This window comes from Camelina sativa, chromosome 8 (assembly GCF_030686135.1).
Source record: "Camelina sativa cultivar CO46 ecotype springtype chromosome 8, ASM3068613v1".
Lineage (NCBI taxonomy): Eukaryota > Viridiplantae > Streptophyta > Magnoliopsida > Brassicales > Brassicaceae > Camelina > Camelina sativa.
In genome coordinates, this window is record NC_141887.1 from 9584476 (window position 1) to 9603969 (window position 19494).

Sequence of the window (19494 nt, forward strand, 5' to 3'; positions counted from 1 at the left end):
ACAAACATTTAGTGCAATAATAACACTCTCAGCCTCAAAGAGAAACAAATTTCATACGCTCCTCTTTAATTAGTCAAGACTTAGTCTACTCTTTATTGAAGGAACGTAAATATCATAACAACATCTCGATCTCCAGCTTTACTAGCAATTGTTATCAATCGGACTATGCGAGCTAAGCTTCTTGGAATCTATACCGAACAGCTTCCAGACAACAACAACAACCCTTCTCACACCACCACATCGGTCTCAAGTGCAAATTTATGAAATTCAAACCACACTATCTCTCCTATCTCTTATTTTTTATTTCTCATTTTTGTAAGCTGTTAAGGCTCGGACAAAACTCTTCTGTATAGATTTAGACTTCATGCTATAAAATTGAACTTTACAATCAAAATATCAATTAATGTATAAAATAAGGGAAGACATAAAACGGAAAAGTATGTATTATCTTTATTGCCGCGGATGAATATGATCTTCTACAGATTGTTTTTATTCTCAACAATCTTCTAATATATTGGTAATTAAAATTTAGTTTTTAATGAAACATTCTTAATATTGTAAAAAAGAAAAAATTGGATAATTGTATGTTTTCACATAAATTAAACATTGTTTCCCCTTCAATTCCAATCCTAAGATTTTTTTTTTTTTTTTTTTGGCAATCATTCTAGCTATTTCTAACTAATGTTTACTCTTAGTTCGACATATCACATGTGTTGTGAGTTCTTACCCCAAAAAAACTATACTCTTAAATGATTCTATGTATTACTGTATTAGTGTCCAAGATCTTTTGGAAAATGAATTTGATATAAAGCATGAGCAATATAATAACAAAAGAATTACAGATATATAATTTAATCAAAGCTAATATCTGAAAAGGCCATGGGAACTGACTTCAAGTATGAGATCAACAAAAAAGTATAAAGGAGTAAACGTTTAATAGGCTTTGTAGTGCCTATAATTGTAGCCTAGGCGTTATAATTGTCTTTTACGCGTCAGTTTAAACCTCCTTCTTTTTAAATTTACACTTACGCAATCAGAGTATATCATGATTCATGAAACTTAATACTCCTAGTGCAACTTTAATAACCCTAAAGAACAATAGAAAATAAATAAAAAATGAATAAAGGGTCTCGCTCCAATTGGTAATATATAGTAATAGTATTATAGGATAGTGGAAGTGTGGAATGGAACTAGAATTGGTAGAGCGAATCTCGTTCCGTTAAATTTAAGTAACAAACACATGCAGAATCATTTTTTTTTTGTTCTCCTGATTTTAGGCCTGTAAAAACAGATTATTATGTATGGATTACACAAATCACGACTGTCAAATTAACGTACTCTTTTTAATGAAATAAACTTTCTAAAATACAGTACTAATTACAAATTAGAGTTTCGTTTTAAATATTCAAAGTTTAGTTTTCGTATTGCGGTATTTTTGAAAAAAATATATTTTACTAATTTTTTTTGAAAACAATATTAATAATGGTGTTTTTGGAGAAAAAAATTGTTTAAGTGGTATTTACAAAAATTAGGCGATATTTTATCCGTTAAAGTTGTAATGTTGTATATTTTGAATTGCCTATATACTACATATAATTTTCTAAAACAACCAAAACTTTTCTAAAAACATACTTCACGTATAATTTTCGATATCCTAGCTAAGTCAATAAACGTTTGTAAAAATCAAAAATACAACCAAGTGTATTGTAGCTCATCTTAATTGTATATCTTAATTGTATACAATTAAGATGGATCTATATCCTTTGCCCACTCAGTTCCACTTAACTTATAGTACCTCTTTTTCTATTCTTTTTTTTCTTCTTTTCCGCTCACGAGACATTCGTGGGGAAGAATGACTTATGGTTTTTAAACAATAATTAAAGGGGAATTTCACACTGGCCGGTTCGTTTGCTTTACTTAGAAATATGATAAAAGGAAGAAAAAACAAAGTGATGAATAATTAATCGTGCTAAATTTTCTAATAGCAAATGGGGTAGCTAATAATTACCCAATCTGTCTAATGATTATAAGATTAAGTGGGGTTGTGAGAAAGAAGAAAGCAAAGGTAGGAATTTCTAACATGATTAAAGAACTTACATGCTTAATTAAAAACTTCATTAATATTTAATTACTTATTTTTTTAGTTTGGCTTATGCTTGTACTCCCTTTGATATATTCTTCTATCTAATATTCTTTGTCGAATGTCAACTATTATTGAATTTATTTGACTCACAGAGTAGTTTAATTTGTACACTCAAAAACTTTTTCTAAATATATATTTAGAATTTAAAATATACCAAAATGCATTTGTAAGTAAAATAATCATTATATAACTAACCAAAATCATATAAGCGGAAATTTCAAAAATATTCATTTTATACTACCTCTTTTCATATTTACACTCAAACATCATCTAGTTTTGATTAAACCCCTTCTATAAAAAAAAGTAAAAGGTTTTATAAAATCCAATTCATATTATTTTACACAGTGTATTTTTTAAAAAATATTTTTATATTTTAAGGGTTTTAGAAAGATAATTTGGAGGTACAACCACTACACGTCTACACCCGTAGTCATAGACATCAAAAAAATAAGGGTACATATTTGAATCAATTGTATTAAAAGATATATTTCTAAAAAATCGCATTTATCCATTGTCAAAAAAATTAAAAAGTTATCAGTATAGATTATATTGTTAATTATTATTAAGTTAATTATAATTAAGTAGTCGTTATCTTCAATGCCTCCTTAAAAATAGTACGTACATCTTGTGTTAACATCAGAATTAGTTAAAGAAAAATTACTTTATTTTTTAAAACCAAAACGACATAATTTATTATTTTTATAAAAAATAATAAAGAATTTATTATAAATATTCTTTTTGAGATATCTTTTTCAAAAATATCTATTTTTAAATATTTTAATTTTTACCTTCTTTTACATAATTATAATTTATTAAATTAATTCTTAGATTTTTTTTTTTAGTTTTGGGTTCTCTATTTTATATTTAGGATACAGTTTTTTAGGAGATAGAGTTTAGTATTTAGGGGTTTTAGAGTTTAGAATTTAATCATTTCATATATTAAAAAGAGATATTTTTGAAAATGGACACCGTAAAAAGATATTTTTGAAAAGTGACATAAGAAAATATACAGTCAAATTAGGGTATGATACGGAAAGCGCGGCGAAGCAGAGGACTTTACAGGATTCTCGGTATGGGCCGGATATTACTCCTTCACTCGCGGGGATCTGGAGAGTGTCTTGTCCACTGAAGATTATGCATTTTATGTGGCAAGTGTTGTCTGGATGCATCTCGGTCTCGGCAACCCTTAGGCGTCGGGGTATTGCTTGTAACCCAGGTTGCGCAAGATGTGGGGCTGAAGAGGAAACAATAAATCATGTGATTTTTCGGTGTCCCCCAACCCGCCAGGTTTGGGCTTAAGCTTATGTGCCAGTTGGACCAGATTCCTTTCCCACAGAGTCTCTGTATGCCAATGTCGATCACTTCCTAGGTTCATCAAATCCGGGTGCGTAGGTACAGGCTTTCCCTTGGCTCATGTGGTATATTTGGAAAGCGAGAAATTCTTGCGTTTTTGAAAATTTGATGGAAAAACCAGAGGATGTAGTGAGGTTAGCGGTTGGAGAAGCATCTTCCTGGTTACAGGCTCAGGTAAAAGAGGTGGAGGAGGACCTAGTAACAGTTCCCAACCCTCCTTGTGTTCAGGAAGTGGGGTGATTAGGTCACCTCCCTACTAGTTATTCAGGTTATCGGTGTTTTGTAGATGGATCGTGGAAAGTAGGCGATGTTTTTGCGGGTACAGGATGGGTGTGTTCATCCTTTCAGGACGCTTTGACGACGAGGGGTGTTGCCAATTTTCGGCGTAGTCTTTCCCCATTGCATGCTGAAGTAGAAGCTTTTGTTTGGGCCCTGCGGTGTATGATTGGACACGACTACCGGGAAGTGGTTTTTTATACAGATTGCTCAGACTTGGTGAAGATGGTGTCTTCGCCTCAGGACTGGCCGACTTTCAAAACATATCTCAACGATATCAAGATGGATATGGAGGAGTTCTCCAGTTTCTCTTTATCTCTAATTTCAAGAAGTGCAAATGTAAGTGCGGATTCTTTGGCACGCCAAGCGCGTTCATCTCCGCAGCATGTGTTATTATAAACGATTTTCCCGCCAATTGGTTCATTTTAGCTAATTTTTTTTATTGTAAAAAAAAGATATAGGAAAAAGGTATTTTTGAAAATTCACCAAAATCATAAAACACTGCATTATATAAATAGTTATAAGAAAAATAAATAATCATTCAACTGTTCATTAAAGTTTAAAACATCAATAAAATGAAACACTTTTCTACTATAAAACATTATATATTTAATATAGTACAGATGAGGTAGTATTTAATTTAAATTGTCGACTGATGTTAATTTCGTCATCTATTAGATCAACTTATTTAATAGTATAAGGTTTTCTCATGAATCTTTTAACAAAAGAAAAAAAAAAGAAAGAAAGGTTTTCATCAACTTTTTTTTTCCCTTTGGACAAACTAAAGATTTTCATCAACTAGCATTTATTATTATTACACCTTAACCCAAAGCTTTCTTTAAATATCTTACACAAAACAAAAACCAGTTACACTCTTTAGCGCATTTTCATGTGATGAATTATGAACGGACCGCCAAAATTTGTCAAGTGTAACTCTCAATCGAAGCCCATTAGGGAAAGTTAAAAAGTAATGGGATAGACTTGGTTGCTACATACAATTGTAGTTTGTGGACATTCTCAAGTGCATTGTTTTTTTTCTTTTTCGCAAAGCACAATAGAAAAACAAATGGAATTACCCCTATTTTTATATGGTTAAAACCTTTAAGTAGAGTTCTAAAATATATCTTTTAATTGTTGAAAGGCGAATGATCACCCAGCTTGTATAATTCGTTGAGTTGTGGCGGTAGATCTTGTTTCTTTTCTTTGACTGATCATATTGTGTGATACGTTCTGTGGCATTAGTTCCTTGTTCACGAACTTAGCTTAATAGCTTATTAGATAGATTGAGATAGTCCAATTTTTTATATATAGATATCAGATCCGTGTATCAATCCTAAAAACCCATGCAAATGGATATCTTTTTCTTTTGCATAACATAAATGGTTCATTGGCCTAATTTTCTAGTCATTGATATAAGATGTTTAGATGAACGTACGTTAATTCCCGAATTAAACATTAATTTGGACTATAATTTGATTGGAGCCATTAGCATAGATAGTAGAAGATGATGTGTCAAAACAACGATCCTTCGTCGGCATGTACGGCTATATATCCACGTAATAGTCAGCGCCTTGTCAAATGGAAAATAAAATATAGTGTAGTGTGATGTCAATGGGTATAACGTATTGAGAAAATTCAATGGATGATGGATACTTATTGGTCTTTATGCATTTTACAAAATATCGTAATATTGTTGGGTAGTTGGAAGGTGAGGTTTGGGGCTTAATTAAGCGCCCACCCAATCTACTCTTGCCAAATTAGACAAACTAAAGAGATTAGACAGATTATATATGTATTGTGTCTATCTTTTAATTCATATAGTCGACAACTATGTATTTGTTTGAGTGGGTGACTACTAGATCACACTTATCCTCCATTTGGAAACTTTCTCTAGATGTTTTGAATTCGAAAACGTTAGTGGTAAGTGGTAACAGTTAGCCTTAGCCCTCATTTGATGAAACTCTGGTTGAACAACATGTAACTATTTCACAAGCTCGCAACCTTGCTTTGCATAAATGTTATAAAAAAAAAAACGGAGAAAAATTAATATGTTAAATTTATAAAGTTCCTGAATTCAACTCACAATGTTCATGAATTCAGCACATAATCTTCTGGATAACAAGGCTATTCCATAACCCATATCGAACCAAGTCCCACTACAGAATCAGATAACATTTCCACTTCGGGTTAGGGTCGATACAAATGATTATATTAAAAAAAAATGTCCATATCAGAGAATCAATTAACAAGTTGTGTAATGGCCAACATATTTTATTTTTATATATACATATGTATTTATCACACTTGAGCACAGAACTTAATTAATATTAATTTACGTATAAATCTCGGTAAAACACAAAGTTGGCGAAAATACAATGGGCTTTTAAATACTGGACATGATACAGAGGAAACGTTTAATAGCGAGATCTCATTCAGTATAAAAATGCGGTGAGCGTGGATCGAACACGCGACCTTTAGATCTTCAGTCTGACGCTCTCCCAACTGAGCTATCCCCGCTTATTGATAAATTATTACTTTTTGTAAAATATAAACGCTTAATAAGTATGGATCCTCAACTTTGCAGTTTGCCCTATAGATTAATTTTAATATTTTATAATTGGGTTAGGCCTTTCTTGACCCAATTAATCCATGTATCGAAATAAAAATTCTGAAGGCCCTGTAGATTTAAAAATACAACAAAAATAGTAAAGATAAAAAGAAATATTTGTGGACAGAAAACAAAATTATCTCCATAAAAAATCTGTCGTTTCTCAAATTCTTTGTCCTCCTTATCGAAAAAATTTCGTTTTTATTTTTCCTATGGACCCTATCATCTCTTGAGAAATGTAAAGACAGGTGGCGTTTTATTTAGTCTGAATCTGTAAAAATTAAACTTTGTATTCGTTGCAAAGACACAGATTCTTTTTCCGACAAAATCATGGGAGACATCGAGGAGAAGAAGCCACCTTCTATGTCTGAACCAGAAAGATCCACACCGATTAAGGTAACAGTATCAAGAATCGCTGTCTTGAAATTAAACCAATACTGACACACTGCACACTTTTCTTGATTTTGAGTTTAATGAAATCTTCATTTTTCGAATCTTGAGTAATTTTGAGATATTGTATCATTTTATGTCCCCTCGAGTCCACCTTCTGGTGAGCAAAAGGCTTTTTTTTTTTTTTTTCTTTTTGTAGACTAGAGGACAGTATCGTTTCTGCAAGTCATGTGGTGAAGGAAGTAGTTGCAGGACAGTGAGGTCAAGAACGAAGCTTATGAACGTTTTGATCGAACGTGGACGGCCTCACGAGGCTCAAACCGTTTTCAAAACATTGCCAGAGACTGGACACAAACCTTCTTTGATCAGTCACACAACTCTTCTAGCTGCGATGACGGTTCAGAAGCAGTATGATTCCATAAGCTCTATAGTCTCGGAGGTGGAACAGAGCGGGACGAAGCCTGACTCTATCTTCTTCAATGCTGTTATTAATGCTTTTTCTGAGTCTGGTAACATGGAAGACGCGGTGCAGGCTCTGTTGAAAATGAAAGAGCTTGGTCTTAATCCGACCACGAGCACTTACAACACTTTGATCAAAGGGTATGGGATCGCAGGCAAGCCTGAGAGATCATCTGAGTTGCTTGATCTTATGTTCGAGGAGAACAATGTTGATGTTAAACCAAATATAAGGACGTTCAATGTGCTGGTGCAAGCCTGGTGCAAGAAGAAGAAGGTGGAGGAAGCGTGGGATGTGGTGCGTAAGATGGAAGAGTGTGGAGTTAGGCCGGACACGGTGACGTATAACACGATTGCAACTTGTTATGTGCAGAAAGGAGAGACTGTGAGAGCTGAGAGTGAGGTGGTCGAGAAGATGGTTATGAAGGAGAAGGCTAAACCAAACGGAAGAACATGTGGGATAGTTGTAGGAGGGTACTGCAGAGAAGGGAGAGTGAGAGATGGTTTGAGGTTTGTGAGGAGAATGGAGGAAAAGAGAGTTGAAGCGAACCTTGTGGTATTCAATTCCTTAATCAAAGGCTTTGTTGAGGTCATGGACCGTGATGGCATCGATGAGGTAAAAACTTAACACTTTTATCTAATGTCCATTGATGAAGAGCTTGAATTGGTAATAATAAGAATGAAAACTGCAGGTTCTTACCTTGATGAAGGAGTGTAAGGTGAAGGCAGATGTAATCACGTACAGTACCGTGATGAACGCTTGGAGCTCAGCTGGATACATGGAGAAAGCTGCACAAGTGTTTGAAGAAATGGTTAAAGCAGGAGTCAAACCAGACGCTCACGCTTATAGCATTTTAGCCAAAGGGTACGTTAGAGCAAAAGAGCACAAGAAAGCTGAGGAACTTCTTGAGACTTTGATAGTTGAATCCAGGCCCAACGTTGTGATCTTCACCACGGTGATCAGCGGGTGGTGCAGCAGCGGAAGTATGGATGATGCAATGAGGGTTTTCAACAAGATGTGCAAGTTTGGGGTTTCGCCGAATATAAAGACATTTGAGACATTAATGTGGGGTTTCCTAAAGGTGAAGCAACCATGGAAAGCAGAAGAGGTTTTGCAGATGATGAGAGGGTTTGGTGCGAAGCCTGAGAATTCAACCTTCTTGCTCTTAGCAGAAGCTTGGCGTGTCGCGGGACTCACTGACGAGTCGAACAATGCATTGAAATGTAAGGACATAGAGATCGCAAAGTTGGAGAAGCTGTACCAGAGACAGTCATCTGGTAGTTTTAATCTCTTGCAGATCCCACTAGGGAAACGAGAGCTTCCAACTGCAAAAGCTATGAATCTCTCTGCTTGCAAACTTGGAGCTCGAGTGCCAATCATATGCCAGAAGCAGTCCCAAGCGCAGTTTGGGATCAGTGGACAATTTGTACATTCTTGTACAGTGTTCTTGACCTGAAACAAACCAAACCGGCTTTGGCTGAACTGAATCCAGAGAATTTGGTTTTCAATTATTCTTCTGTTGAAACTTCAGAGTCAATAGTTTGAGAACTCACTCTATGTACATTGCAGCTGAATGATCTTGTATAAAAGAAAATGTATTGTACAGTTGCTGTTTTCAATAACTTGCAGACTCAAAGATTTTGGAGAAAATATTAAAAACCTCTTTTAACGAGCAGTAACATAGACAAAGCAGTTACACAACTCTGCTGCAAAAGAATTAGTTTTATCAGCTTTGCATTCTATAATTACCTCACTTTTGTAGGATTTTTTTAACTTGTTCTGAGGGAAATTTGCTGAGAAGCCAAAGTAAGAGAACACCAGCAAGAGCACCCGAGAACTGTGCAATGGGTTTGAGAGTTCGAACAACTATCACTGATGTAAAGCCACCAAATATAGTTTCTAATAGTCCAGCTGAACCCTGAGCTGCTTCATATACCTGTAAGAATCAATGAACTGATGAAATGGGACTAAAGAAACACATAACTCCCACTAAAGAAATGGGACTATAACCACAATGATGATGTGTGTAAATGTTGAGCGAGGTTCTTACCCTCTTCAAAACGAACTGACCCAATATAAGAACTTCAAGGAATTTCCTCCAATCCCGAGACATCTACAAAATCAGGTTTAAAGATGTCCTTCTCATATGATTTACAAGCATTTTGGAACAAGGATAGAAGATAACTATAGTACCTTGAGGAAGACACTGATCAGAAATAACCCACAAACAGCTCCCGAGGCTCCAGCAGAAGCTGACTTTGACGGTAAAACTAACCACGAAACCAAATTAGCTCCAAGACCAGTATACAAGTAGGACATCCACAAACCAAAGGATCCTATTTCTTCTTCAACAATCTTTCCTGTTATGTAGCCATAGAACGAGTCTCATTATCCATTATCTCTGCATTCGATAAACTTAGCTTACGAGTAAAATCCTGAACTCTCACCAAAGATGTACAAGAAAAACAGATTGCTGGAGAGATGGTTCCTAGAATTATATATACAAAAATGTCAACATCAAGGAGGAGAGAAATAAAAGACTAAGCAAAAAAGAAAGCGAAGAGAGATCTCTCACCAGTTAGCATGACAGAAAGCTGCGGTCACAAACTGATACCATACCGGAAAATCACTATACAAATACAAAGATTTGATCCAGCGAACCTATTTTGAATAAAGAACATACAAAAAAAAAACCAAATGACACATCTTGAAATATAGAAGCAACCTGATTAGATACAAGCCACAACAAGTTCAAATACCTGATAGAAGTGTTCAGCCATAAATATGGCAAGATTGGTAAGTATGATCAAGAATATGCCATTCGCTAGCTTTTGTGGTTTCTGTTTGTCTTGTGTCTTACTCAATTCATATTGTGGCGTAATATCTGAAAAAGAATCCTCACCGGGTTCGCTGAAACGAGATCTGACGACGGTGAGAGGACAAGAGACGGTGGGTTTAGTTGAGTTGAGAGAGAGAGAGAGGGGAGGCCGGTTGGTTGACGAAAAAGCTGCACGGCAGAGATGTAAGGAGGGTGAAGAAGGGAATCTTGAACGAAGAGAAGAGTGTGGGAGGGAGAGATAGTGACCGTGAAGGTGAAGGTGAAGCTGAGACATTTGAGACACTCAAATCTTTGATTCACCACTCGGACTACTTTGTTCTTCAAAAAATTACAATAATTTGTCTTTTTAAAGATTTGAAATTTAAAATTCCTAATCGTTCTAAGTTTGAGACCAGATTAATATAAATTAAAAGTTAGATCTAAGATCATATATAAAAAAAAAAAAAAAAAAAAAAAAAGTAAGATCTAAGATTATATAAATCAAAAGTAAGCTCAACAACTACACCCTGTAACAACCACATACATACTTTCAGGGTAGGCTTTACTGCATCGGCTTATCAGCCCATATTATTTAGGATGACATTTCACTAGTCATGCAAAGTCTACAGTTAAATAAGGGATTTGGTGCATTTGGAACATATCACCTGGTAACTCCCAGTACCGTTCGTGCAGTACCCGAGAGTGTGATGTTGATAGCGTCGGTAACCGTGACTGGTGGTGTATTGAACAGTGTTTCAATGGAAGATAGGTTCATTTGAATCATAACTACGGGCCATGATATTCATCTACTAAAACTTTTGTTTTTTTTATGCCTGATAATAGGGACAGAGATCCCGGTTTAGTGCCCATTCTTCAGTTTTACAAGGATATATTTTTGTCAATCTATCGATCGTTTCATCTGCCATGCATTCACTGGCGAGATAGTATATGTTTCCTGAAGTACAAGAAAGGTTGTCTCTTCATTTTAAGGGGGATTTTTTAACTTGATGATCCACAGGTTCCGAAGGAAATTTGCTGAGAAGCCAAACTAAGACAACGCCAACGAGAGCACCAGAGAGATGAGCAATGTGATTAACAGTCTGTAAAGAATAGCCACCATATATAGTTCCTGATAATCCAGCCGAAGCCTGAGCTGCTTCCATTACCTATGAGAGAATCAAAGAACTAAAACAAATTTAGTTACCGTGCCCTGAATTGTAAGAGCTTCTAATCACATCACGACTTGTTGTTACAGTATCAAACATATACAATGTTGTATAAATAAATAAACACATAAGAAAATAGGACTACATTTTAAGCAGGAATCTTTACCCTCTCAATAACGAACTGACCCAATATAAGAACTTCAAGGATTTTCCTCCAATCCCAAGACATCTACAAAATAAGTTTAGCAAAACATATATATATATATATATATATAACTGAGAGGAGGTTGATGATTCACAGGGAGATAGAAGGAGAGAAGGAAAATAATAATATAGAGTACCTTGACAAGGACACTGATAGCAAATAACCCAAAAACAGCTCCCGAGGCACCAACAGAAACAGCATTTCTCGGTAAAACTAACCAGGAAACAAGGTTAGCTCCAACACCAGTGAACAAGTAGGACAGCCACAAACCAAAGTTTCCTTCTTCTTCTTCAACAAGCTTTCCTGTTAAACCCACAGAAGGAGTTTTCCCAATGTCCCATTAGAGCTCTAAATCGATTAGCTAGAGAGTCAAACTAAGTGAAAAATCTTGAACTCTCACCAAAGATGTACAAGAAAAAAAGATTGCTGGAGAGATGCTTCCTAGAAATTATATATACAGACAAAAAAAACACTTAAGAATCATCAGGAAACAACATCAGGGAGAGGAAAAAAACTTAAAGAAAGCGACAGAGGCAGGCAGCTCTCTCTCTCTCTCTCTCTCTTGCTCTCTGTCTCACCAGTTAGCATGACAGAACGTTGCAGTCACAAACTGGTACCATGCCGGAAAATTGTGATACAAATATAAAGATTTGATCCCGCGAACCTATTTTTTTGAAATAAAGAAGACAATGTCAACCCTAAGTTTTCCAATCAATTGTTTTCCAAAACTACCAACAAAGTCATTTCTAAGCAGCAGCAAAAGTTTCAAAAAATACCTGAAAGAAGTGATCAGCCACATATATGCCAAGATTGATAAGTATGATCCAAAATATGCCATTTGCTCCTCCTTGCTTTTGTGGTTTTTGTTTGTCTTCTTTTGCCTCCTTACTCAATTCATCATCATATTGTGGCCGCGTAATGTCTGAAAAAAAAAGAAAAAAAAACAAGAATTACATTTATACAGTGTATATGATGGATTCCATTGAACATTTAGAGATACTAAATACGAAAACTTGGAATCTATCATGTAAATCCGAAAGAAACGATTTATAGGGGGCACCTGACTGGCTGAATCGGCAAGAAGTTATCCGAGATCTGGAGACTGTGATAGGAAGAAACACGGTGGTGGATTTTGTTAAGTTGGTAAGCGACAAAGCTGCACGGCGGCGGTGGCGATGTATAGGTGGGAATCTGAGACGAAGAGAAGACTGTGAAAGAGAGACACGGTGAAGGTGAAGAAGGTGAGACATTTGATTTGAGAGAGAGAGAGAGTGACATTTGACTGTGGAAGACATTTGATTCTCTCACACAAAAATCAATATATTAGAATTTATTATTGGGTGTTCTAAACTCTTGGTATACATAAAAACCAAACCGGATGAACCCGGTTATCGTCAGAAAAGAAAACCGGATAATACCCGGTTATCTATTAATAATAATGTAGTTGTAAACCCTACAAGGCAGTAAAGTGTTTCCTCCTCCTCCTAGTAGTCTCTTCTTCGTCTTCAGGAATTAATCGGCGAGCGAGAAAGACATGGCGGCGAACTACGAGTACGAGGAAGCGGCGGCGGGGGAGGAGGGAGAGAGCGGCGGATACGACCCGAATTACGTGGCGGATTCGGTGAAATCGTTCGTGGTACACATGTACAGACACATAAGGGAGAAGAACGTGTACGAGATCCACCAGATGTGTGAGACATCGTTCCAGAGCTTATCGGAACGACTGTTCAAGGAGACGCCATGGCCAAGTGTAGAAGCGATTGCTCCTTACGTAGACAACGACCACGTCTTCTGCCTTCTCTACCGTGAGATGTGGTTTCGGCATTTGTATGCGAGGTTATCTCCAACGTTGAAGCAGAGGATCGATTCGTATGACAACTATTGCAGCCTCTTCCAGGTTTGATTTTGAATCTTGATTTTTTTTTTTTTTGGAATCTAGAATCTCTCTCTTGTTTAGATGATTAAGAAGATAGAATGGTTGTTAGGTGGTGTTGCACGGCGTAGTTAATATGCAGTTGCCCAACCAGTGGCTGTGGGATATGGTGGATGAGTTTGTCTACCAGTTCCAAAGTTTCTGTCAATTCAGAGCAAAGCTCAAGAACAAAACAGAGCAGGAGGTTGCATTGCTCAGGCAGCACGATAAGGCATGGAATGTGTATGGCGTCCTCAACTTCTTGCAAGCCCTTGTGGAAAAGTCCTCTATCGTCCAAATCCTTGAGCAAGAAGAAGACAAGGAACATTTCACTTCCACTGATGGCTACGACTACTCTGGTGGCAGTAACGTCTTGAAGGTCCTTGGTTACTTCAGCATCGTCGGCCTCTTGCGTGTTCACTGCCTCCTCGGTGACTACCACACTGCTCTCAAATGGTTGCAGCCCATTGACATCTCCCAGCAAGGTGTTTACACCAGTGTCATTGGATGCCATATCGCTACTATTTATCACTATGGCTTTGCCAACCTCATGTTGCGACGCTATGTTGATGCTGTTCGTGAATTCAACAAGATTCTCCTCTACATTTTCAAGACTAAGCAGTACCATCAAAAGTCTCCGCAGTACGAGCAAATACTCAAGAAGAATGAGCAGATGTATGCATTACTTGCTGTTTCCCTCTCTCTCTGCCCTCAAACTAAACTCGTTGACGACTCTGTCAACTCTCAGCTCCGCGAGAAGTATGGTGAAAAGATGATGCGGATGCAGAGGTTTGACGATGAGGCATTCGGTATCTATGATGAGCTCTTCTCTTATGCATGCCCCAAGTTCATCACCCCTTCCGCACCAAGCTTCGAGGAGCCTCTTGTCAACTACAATCAGGTACCACAGTTTTTATATCATATTTACAAAAGAAAGGACTTGTGTGTTTGTTTACCTTAACACCAAACTTGGGAATTATCTCAGGATGCATACAGGCTTCAGTTGAAGATGTTCCTTTATGAGGTAAAGCAGCAGCAGCTGTTGTCGGGAGTGCGGACATTCCTCAAAGTCTACTCCTCCATTTCTCTTGCTAAGCTCGCTAAATACATGGAAGTTGATGAGTCCACGCTAAGGTGAGGACCCATGGGCAGATGGCTTGTACCAAAAAATGTCAGTCTCTCTCCAATCTAAACTTCTTTTTTTAATCTTTTGACATGTACGGGTTTTGATTGCAAGGACCATATTGTTAACATACAAGCACAAGACCCATTCAGTTGATTCCAATGGTGGGATCATCTCCAATGCAGACATTGATTTCTACATGAACAATGTATGTTCTTTCTTCTTTCTGTGTATCTCTCTTTGACATGGATACTAGGGTGCTTGTAGAAGTTACTAACTTTTAAATCTGGTGAGACTGCAGGACATGATCTACGTTGTGGAATCAAAACCCGTAAAACGTTATGGGGATTTCTTCTTGCGCCAGATTGCCAAGGTATGTAAAACTGAAACTAATATGTGTTTAAACAGATTATATGTATTGATCTGGCAGATTGATTCTTTTCCACTGCGTAGCTCGAAGGCGTGATAAACGATATGGACCGCGTTAAACTGGAATGAGGAATTTTTCTGTGTTATGCCAATCCTCTTTGCCCAATTGATGTGTTTTTCTTTTTACTTGGAGACAAAAACACTTTTGAGAAGCTGTCTTCATGTAGTCTAAATGGTGTAGATGGACTTCTTTTCTTGTGTGTAACTGGAATCATCTATGAATTCGTGCCATTTTACAATTGAGTGTGGCACATCAGATTATATACAATCTCTGAGTTTCTTTCGAATAATTTGTCATGATTTCTTATGCCAAAGATGAGTTTAAATCTTCAGTGATACGAGCTTTCTTGTTTTTCTGCTATCATCAAATTAAAGTTTATCACATATTCACATGTGTGATCTGTGTTAGTATACTATATTGACCTGTGTACGTCTCAATCTCATTAACAGTAGAGAAATTGTCATTTGCCATCTTTACATTATATGTTCTAGTGTCATCGGAATGGTTCCAACGAATCATTTTTATTTCAACACTTAATAAAATGAGGTATTCTCAAAAGTAGTCGAACGAAACTTATCCTTGGACTTGTAGTAGTAATTCATTCGCCTGCGCTAATTAGCGGGGTGGGATGTTGGTAACTGTGTACTGATTAACCGATGAAGGTTCACCAGTGCTAGACGGACCTTTTCCAATGAAAAAACCGGGTGGTTTAGGCTTGGGAATTGGACATGTTTCGTTCCCCAACATCATCACCACGGATGACATCTTTGGTCTGTCCTCAGCAAGTTTTTGGACGCAGAGGAGACCAATCTCAATGCACCTTAGGATTTGTCCAGACTGTGATGCATCATGTAACATGATCTCATCGACAATCTTTTCCCAACTCCCGTTCATCCAGTTTATCCATACCTATTAAGAGAAAAAAAAAAAAAAAAAAAAAAAAAAAAAAACAACCAACGCTTGTTAATTTACCAATCAACCTTTATTTTACATATAAAAGAAGAAAAAAAAACAACAACAACAAATCTTCTACAAGCTTGCTTACATAGCTGAGGAGATTAGCACAGTTGGGGTCCGACAGGGAGAACGTCCTGTTCTTCTTGCCAGTTAAAATCTCAAGCACAATAACTCCGAAGCTGTAAATATCCGATTTCGTCGAGTATATACCCTCTCCCGCGTATTCTGGAGACATGTAACCACTGTATATGTATGTATAATAAAAGTCAATGCTAAGGAGTAAGGAGTTAACTAATCCTCAAATATATATATATATATATATAGATGTATATAAGGTTCAAAGCATTTTTTAAAAATATTTCAGAGATATGATATGATGATGTCTTACTAGCTTCCAGCCGCCGCAGTGGTAAAAGCTTCATTCCTGTTCTTTCTGCAGATTCTTGCCAGGCCGAAATCTGAAATTTTTGGGACCATATCTATATCAAGCAAGATATTTCCCGGTTTCAAGTCCCTATGTACAATTTTAACTCGTGATTCCTCTTGCATATATTCAAGCCCTCGCGCAATGCCATCAATTATCTCAAATCTTGTCTGCCAATTAAGTCTAGAGGTTTGGGTTCTTCCACCTACACAACACAAAGATCCATCACTCTGTTCAAGCCCTCGCGCAATGCCATGAACTATGCAGGGACTCTCACATTAACAAGTCATGCTACGTACGAGTTAATAAGTTAGTATATTTGTTGAGAATTGAGTTCTTGATTAAATCTGCAACAAAGAGAAAGAAGAAATCAGTGAGTCGAAGAACAAAGAAAAAGAAGCAAAGCTCCGTGAAGAAGAAGAAGCAGAGTCAACGACAAGAAAAAGGTCAACAAGCCTGTGTGTTTTTTCATGGGCCACTAACTTGATTTAGGCCCAAAGAGAAAGATGTTTTTGGTGGTCCATGTGGAAGATGGACTCGACAAGTAGAAGCAAGAGACCAAGGACAAGACAAAGTAGAAAGTTGTGTTGTGACTTAGTCATTTGTTTGGTTAAAGCCTAGCTAAGAGAGTTGTTGTAATAGTAGTGTGGCTTGTGTAAGAAAGCAAACCTATGATGTGTAAGGGTTAGTAACTAGGAGCGTGGTCTAATGTGTAAGAGTCATGATGGTCTTAAGTATGGGAGCATGTGGGAGGTGCAACTAGTAGAAGTAGTATAAGTATGATGTGTGTGTTGTAAGAAAGCATCCTTGAGATCCGAAAATAAAATGTAGACAATTAATGTGTGTTCTCTCTTCTCTCTTACAAATCGTTTGTCATATGAAAAGAAACAAAGAAAGAACAAGAGAGTAAAGAGAGAGTCTTTATGCTTCTGTTAGAGTAAGAGAAACAAAGCATACAAGTGAGTGTAAGGGAGATGGTGAACCTCTTAAGAAAGACTAAGAGGAAGATCCTGAAATGTCAACAATATTACTAAACACTAACCAAAGAGATGGCCTTCAAGGCTTCCGTTTTCCAAGTACTCGTAAATCAAGACCTTTTCTTCATTGTAAGTGCTCCACCCACGGAGGCAAACAAGGTTAACGTGTTGAAGGCGTGCAATCACGCTAACCTCGTTCTTAAATTCAGAGAGGCCTTGTGTTGAGGACTCGTCAAGCTTTTTAACTGCGATTTCTTCCCCGTTGTAAAGTTGTCCCGGCAACCAAAAGTGCATAAAATGAAAAATTGAGCATGCATAAAAAGTCCAAATTATTCTCTAGTCTATAACTCCTCCTACTAACCTTATAGACTTTACCAAAGCCACCATGTCCAATTTCATTGGAATCAGAGAAATTGTCTGTGGCCCTCAATATGATCCCAAAATCCATCTGTTGGTTCTCTATTGTGTCTGCTCCATACATGTCTGTATCAGTTGGCATGAGTACAACCTCAACTTGATAAATGCAAAACATAATAAGATTATCATCAATCATCACTGGAACTGGAACAAGCATATTAAAAACCAAAAAACAAATTAAATATAAGAAGATGAAGAAAACATGTTATTATTACCAACAGCAGTTGCTAGATGTTGTTTCCTTTTCCAGTAACAAAAACCAGCCAAAGAGAATAAGATAATAATCACGGTGGGGATGCCAACTCCTAAACCTATGATTTTTCCTTTTTTGTTCCTCTTCTTCTTCTTCTCCCCTAAAAGATTCGTAAAATGATATTTTTTAACTAAAGATAAAGAGTTGTGAAAACAATACATATATATATTTGTATAAAGTCAAGGATGATTAATATATTCATCAGAACTAACCGGGGAATTTGACATAGAGATTTAGACTTTCATTAGCGTTACGCCGCAGAGTGGACAGTTCCCCTCTCCAAGTGACACATTTTGAGATGCCACGTTTTAGGGTATTTGTTACTGCAAATGCAGTGCAATTGCAGTTTGCAACACAAATATTCTGGCATTCTTGAATTTGGTTGGTTTCCACAGGGATCGTCGACGCAGTATCTCTGTCTGGAAAACTCATCTCCGTTAGTATGATAAACTTATCTGCACCGCATTTCAGAGGCTTCTTCCTTATGCACCCGTTTGCCACGTAGGTAGGGTCCCTCGGCTCAAACCCTTCGATACATGTACAATGTTGTTCGCTCGTGTTCGTAGCGGTACAATAACCATTAGACCCACATGGATTGTAGACATCGCAAATATCATTCGGTAAATTCCACAACCAGTCCCACTTTGTTGTGGTCTGATTCCATGTAAATTGGATTAACAAACCTGAGTGGGCCATCACTAGTCTCGATAAATAGGAGTTGTTTGTTGCTATGAACAAACAAGTGGCATCCACTCTTGTCCATGTTATATTAAACAAGGGAGGTAGTTTTTTAAACTTTTTTGTATCATTTTCCCATGGACCGCTATCGAAGACTCGCGCACCTTAATAGGAGCCGAAAAGCTCAGGGGAAACTTGGGTTTGGAATCTGAATGTGTAGTCTCCGCTTGACGGATCATCATCTTTGATTTTCCAGGATGTTAGAAATCTCTTGGGATCCAACCCGAGTTGCATCTGAGGGATTAGAGTATCTGTTGGGAAATGGAAACTCTGCCACAAGAACTCATCTTCATCAAGATCGTTGGATCTCAGCACAAAATTTCCGTTATCGAGAAGCTCTGCCGCCACCAGAGATCTCTGGATTCTTAATTCCGTTGACCAGATGAGTCTATTAACTTGATCCCGGATCACAAGGTTAGTAGCAGAGATTCCAAAGGTTCCATTGGAATCCAAGAGAGGGTTGTCTCTATTAGCAACCCAAACGTAGGTTCGCACAGAGACCTTCTTGTACCAAATCCCGATATACCAACGATTACCACTACTGAAAAAACCAAGCTCGAAGACATCCCCGGGAGACGCAAGCGTACTGTTGCTTGATAGCCGCAAGGATTCGGAAGGGAGCAAAGTATTACTGGCATGACTTGAGGAAGAAGCAATCTGAAAAAGAAGGTAAAGGACCAAACCAGTCAGAGTATGACGTATAGACATCTTCTTCCCAAGATGAAACAACAGATTCACAAGCAGCTATGTTCTGCAATTCCCCAATAATTCGGAGATCCCGATGAACTAGGTAGTTCCGTAGTTGTACACTTCAAAAGTTAATTTTGTAATTAATGTAACTAGTATT

At 37.1% G+C, this 19494-nt stretch overlaps 6 protein-coding genes, 1 non-coding gene and 1 pseudogene across 13 annotated transcripts; 2 read left to right on the forward strand and 6 right to left on the reverse strand.

The window, feature by feature from the left end:
• Positions 1–6216: 6216 nt before the first annotated feature.
• On the reverse strand, positions 6217–6289 carry TRNAF-GAA (transfer RNA phenylalanine (anticodon GAA)). The gene has a single exon. It is a non-coding gene; the product is annotated as a tRNA-Phe (tRNA).
• A 210-nt stretch (positions 6290–6499) lies between these two features.
• On the forward strand, positions 6500–8877 carry LOC104706890 (pentatricopeptide repeat-containing protein At5g25630). Its single transcript, XM_010423127.3, has 3 exons — positions 6500–6776; positions 6970–7842; positions 7919–8877. The coding sequence occupies exons 1-3, from the start codon at positions 6711–6713 to the stop codon at positions 8681–8683; spliced, it is 1704 nt and encodes a 567-aa protein (XP_010421429.2). The 5' UTR covers positions 6500–6710; the 3' UTR covers positions 8684–8877.
• On the reverse strand, positions 8791–10593 carry LOC104706889 (rhomboid-like protein 11, chloroplastic). 2 transcript variants are annotated; one of them, XM_087463220.1, is made up of 7 exons: positions 10313–10543; positions 9987–10234; positions 9803–9888; positions 9675–9715; positions 9421–9587; positions 9278–9340; positions 8791–9163 (listed from the first exon to the last, which is right to left on the reverse strand). In XM_087463220.1, exons 1-7 carry the CDS (start codon positions 10338–10340, stop codon positions 8978–8980), a joined length of 819 nt encoding a protein of 272 aa, XP_087319346.1. In that variant the 5' UTR covers positions 10341–10543; the 3' UTR covers positions 8791–8977. The 2 variants fall into 2 exon arrangements, with proteins under 2 accessions (XP_087319346.1, XP_010421428.2); XM_010423126.3 differs by having other exon boundaries at positions 9987–10593.
• A 253-nt stretch (positions 10594–10846) lies between these two features.
• LOC104706888 (rhomboid-like protein 11, chloroplastic) lies at positions 10847–12711 on the reverse strand. Of its 6 annotated transcripts, none has more exons than XM_010423125.3 (7): positions 12477–12711; positions 12193–12338; positions 11995–12080; positions 11817–11857; positions 11553–11719; positions 11378–11440; positions 10847–11211 (listed from the first exon to the last, which is right to left on the reverse strand). In XM_010423125.3, the coding sequence occupies exons 1-7, from the start codon at positions 12709–12711 to the stop codon at positions 11026–11028; spliced, it is 924 nt and encodes a 307-aa protein (XP_010421427.3). In that variant the 3' UTR covers positions 10847–11025. The 6 variants fall into 6 exon arrangements, 3 of the variants coding, with proteins under 3 accessions (XP_010421427.3, XP_087319347.1, XP_087319349.1); XM_087463221.1 differs by having other exon boundaries at positions 11357–11440; XR_015564575.1 differs by lacking the exon at positions 11817–11857 and having other exon boundaries at positions 11357–11440.
• A 76-nt stretch (positions 12712–12787) lies between these two features.
• On the forward strand, positions 12788–15170 carry LOC147939848 (uncharacterized). The gene is made up of 6 exons (XM_087463219.1): positions 12788–13313; positions 13402–14229; positions 14314–14462; positions 14566–14659; positions 14753–14824; positions 14905–15170. The coding sequence occupies exons 1-6, from the start codon at positions 12951–12953 to the stop codon at positions 14947–14949; spliced, it is 1551 nt and encodes a 516-aa protein (XP_087319345.1). The 5' UTR covers positions 12788–12950; the 3' UTR covers positions 14950–15170.
• A 157-nt stretch (positions 15171–15327) lies between these two features.
• LOC147939849 (G-type lectin S-receptor-like serine/threonine-protein kinase SRK) lies at positions 15328–16649 on the reverse strand. The gene is made up of 3 exons (XM_087463224.1): positions 16227–16649; positions 15927–16080; positions 15328–15790 (listed from the first exon to the last, which is right to left on the reverse strand). Exons 1-3 carry the CDS (start codon positions 16385–16387, stop codon positions 15497–15499), a joined length of 609 nt encoding a protein of 202 aa, XP_087319350.1. The 5' UTR covers positions 16388–16649; the 3' UTR covers positions 15328–15496.
• A 534-nt stretch (positions 16650–17183) lies between these two features.
• Positions 17184–18605, reverse strand: LOC147939850 (receptor-like serine/threonine-protein kinase SD1-8). Its single transcript, XM_087461055.1, has 5 exons — positions 18122–18605; positions 17872–18009; positions 17601–17800; positions 17305–17437; positions 17184–17191 (listed from the first exon to the last, which is right to left on the reverse strand). The coding sequence occupies exons 1-5, from the start codon at positions 18603–18605 to the stop codon at positions 17184–17186; spliced, it is 963 nt and encodes a 320-aa protein (XP_087317181.1).
• Positions 18606–18752: 147 nt separating this feature from the next.
• On the reverse strand, positions 18753–19355 carry LOC104709397 (S-locus-specific glycoprotein S13 pseudogene; annotated as a pseudogene).
• Between the last annotated feature and the right edge of the window lie 139 nt (positions 19356–19494).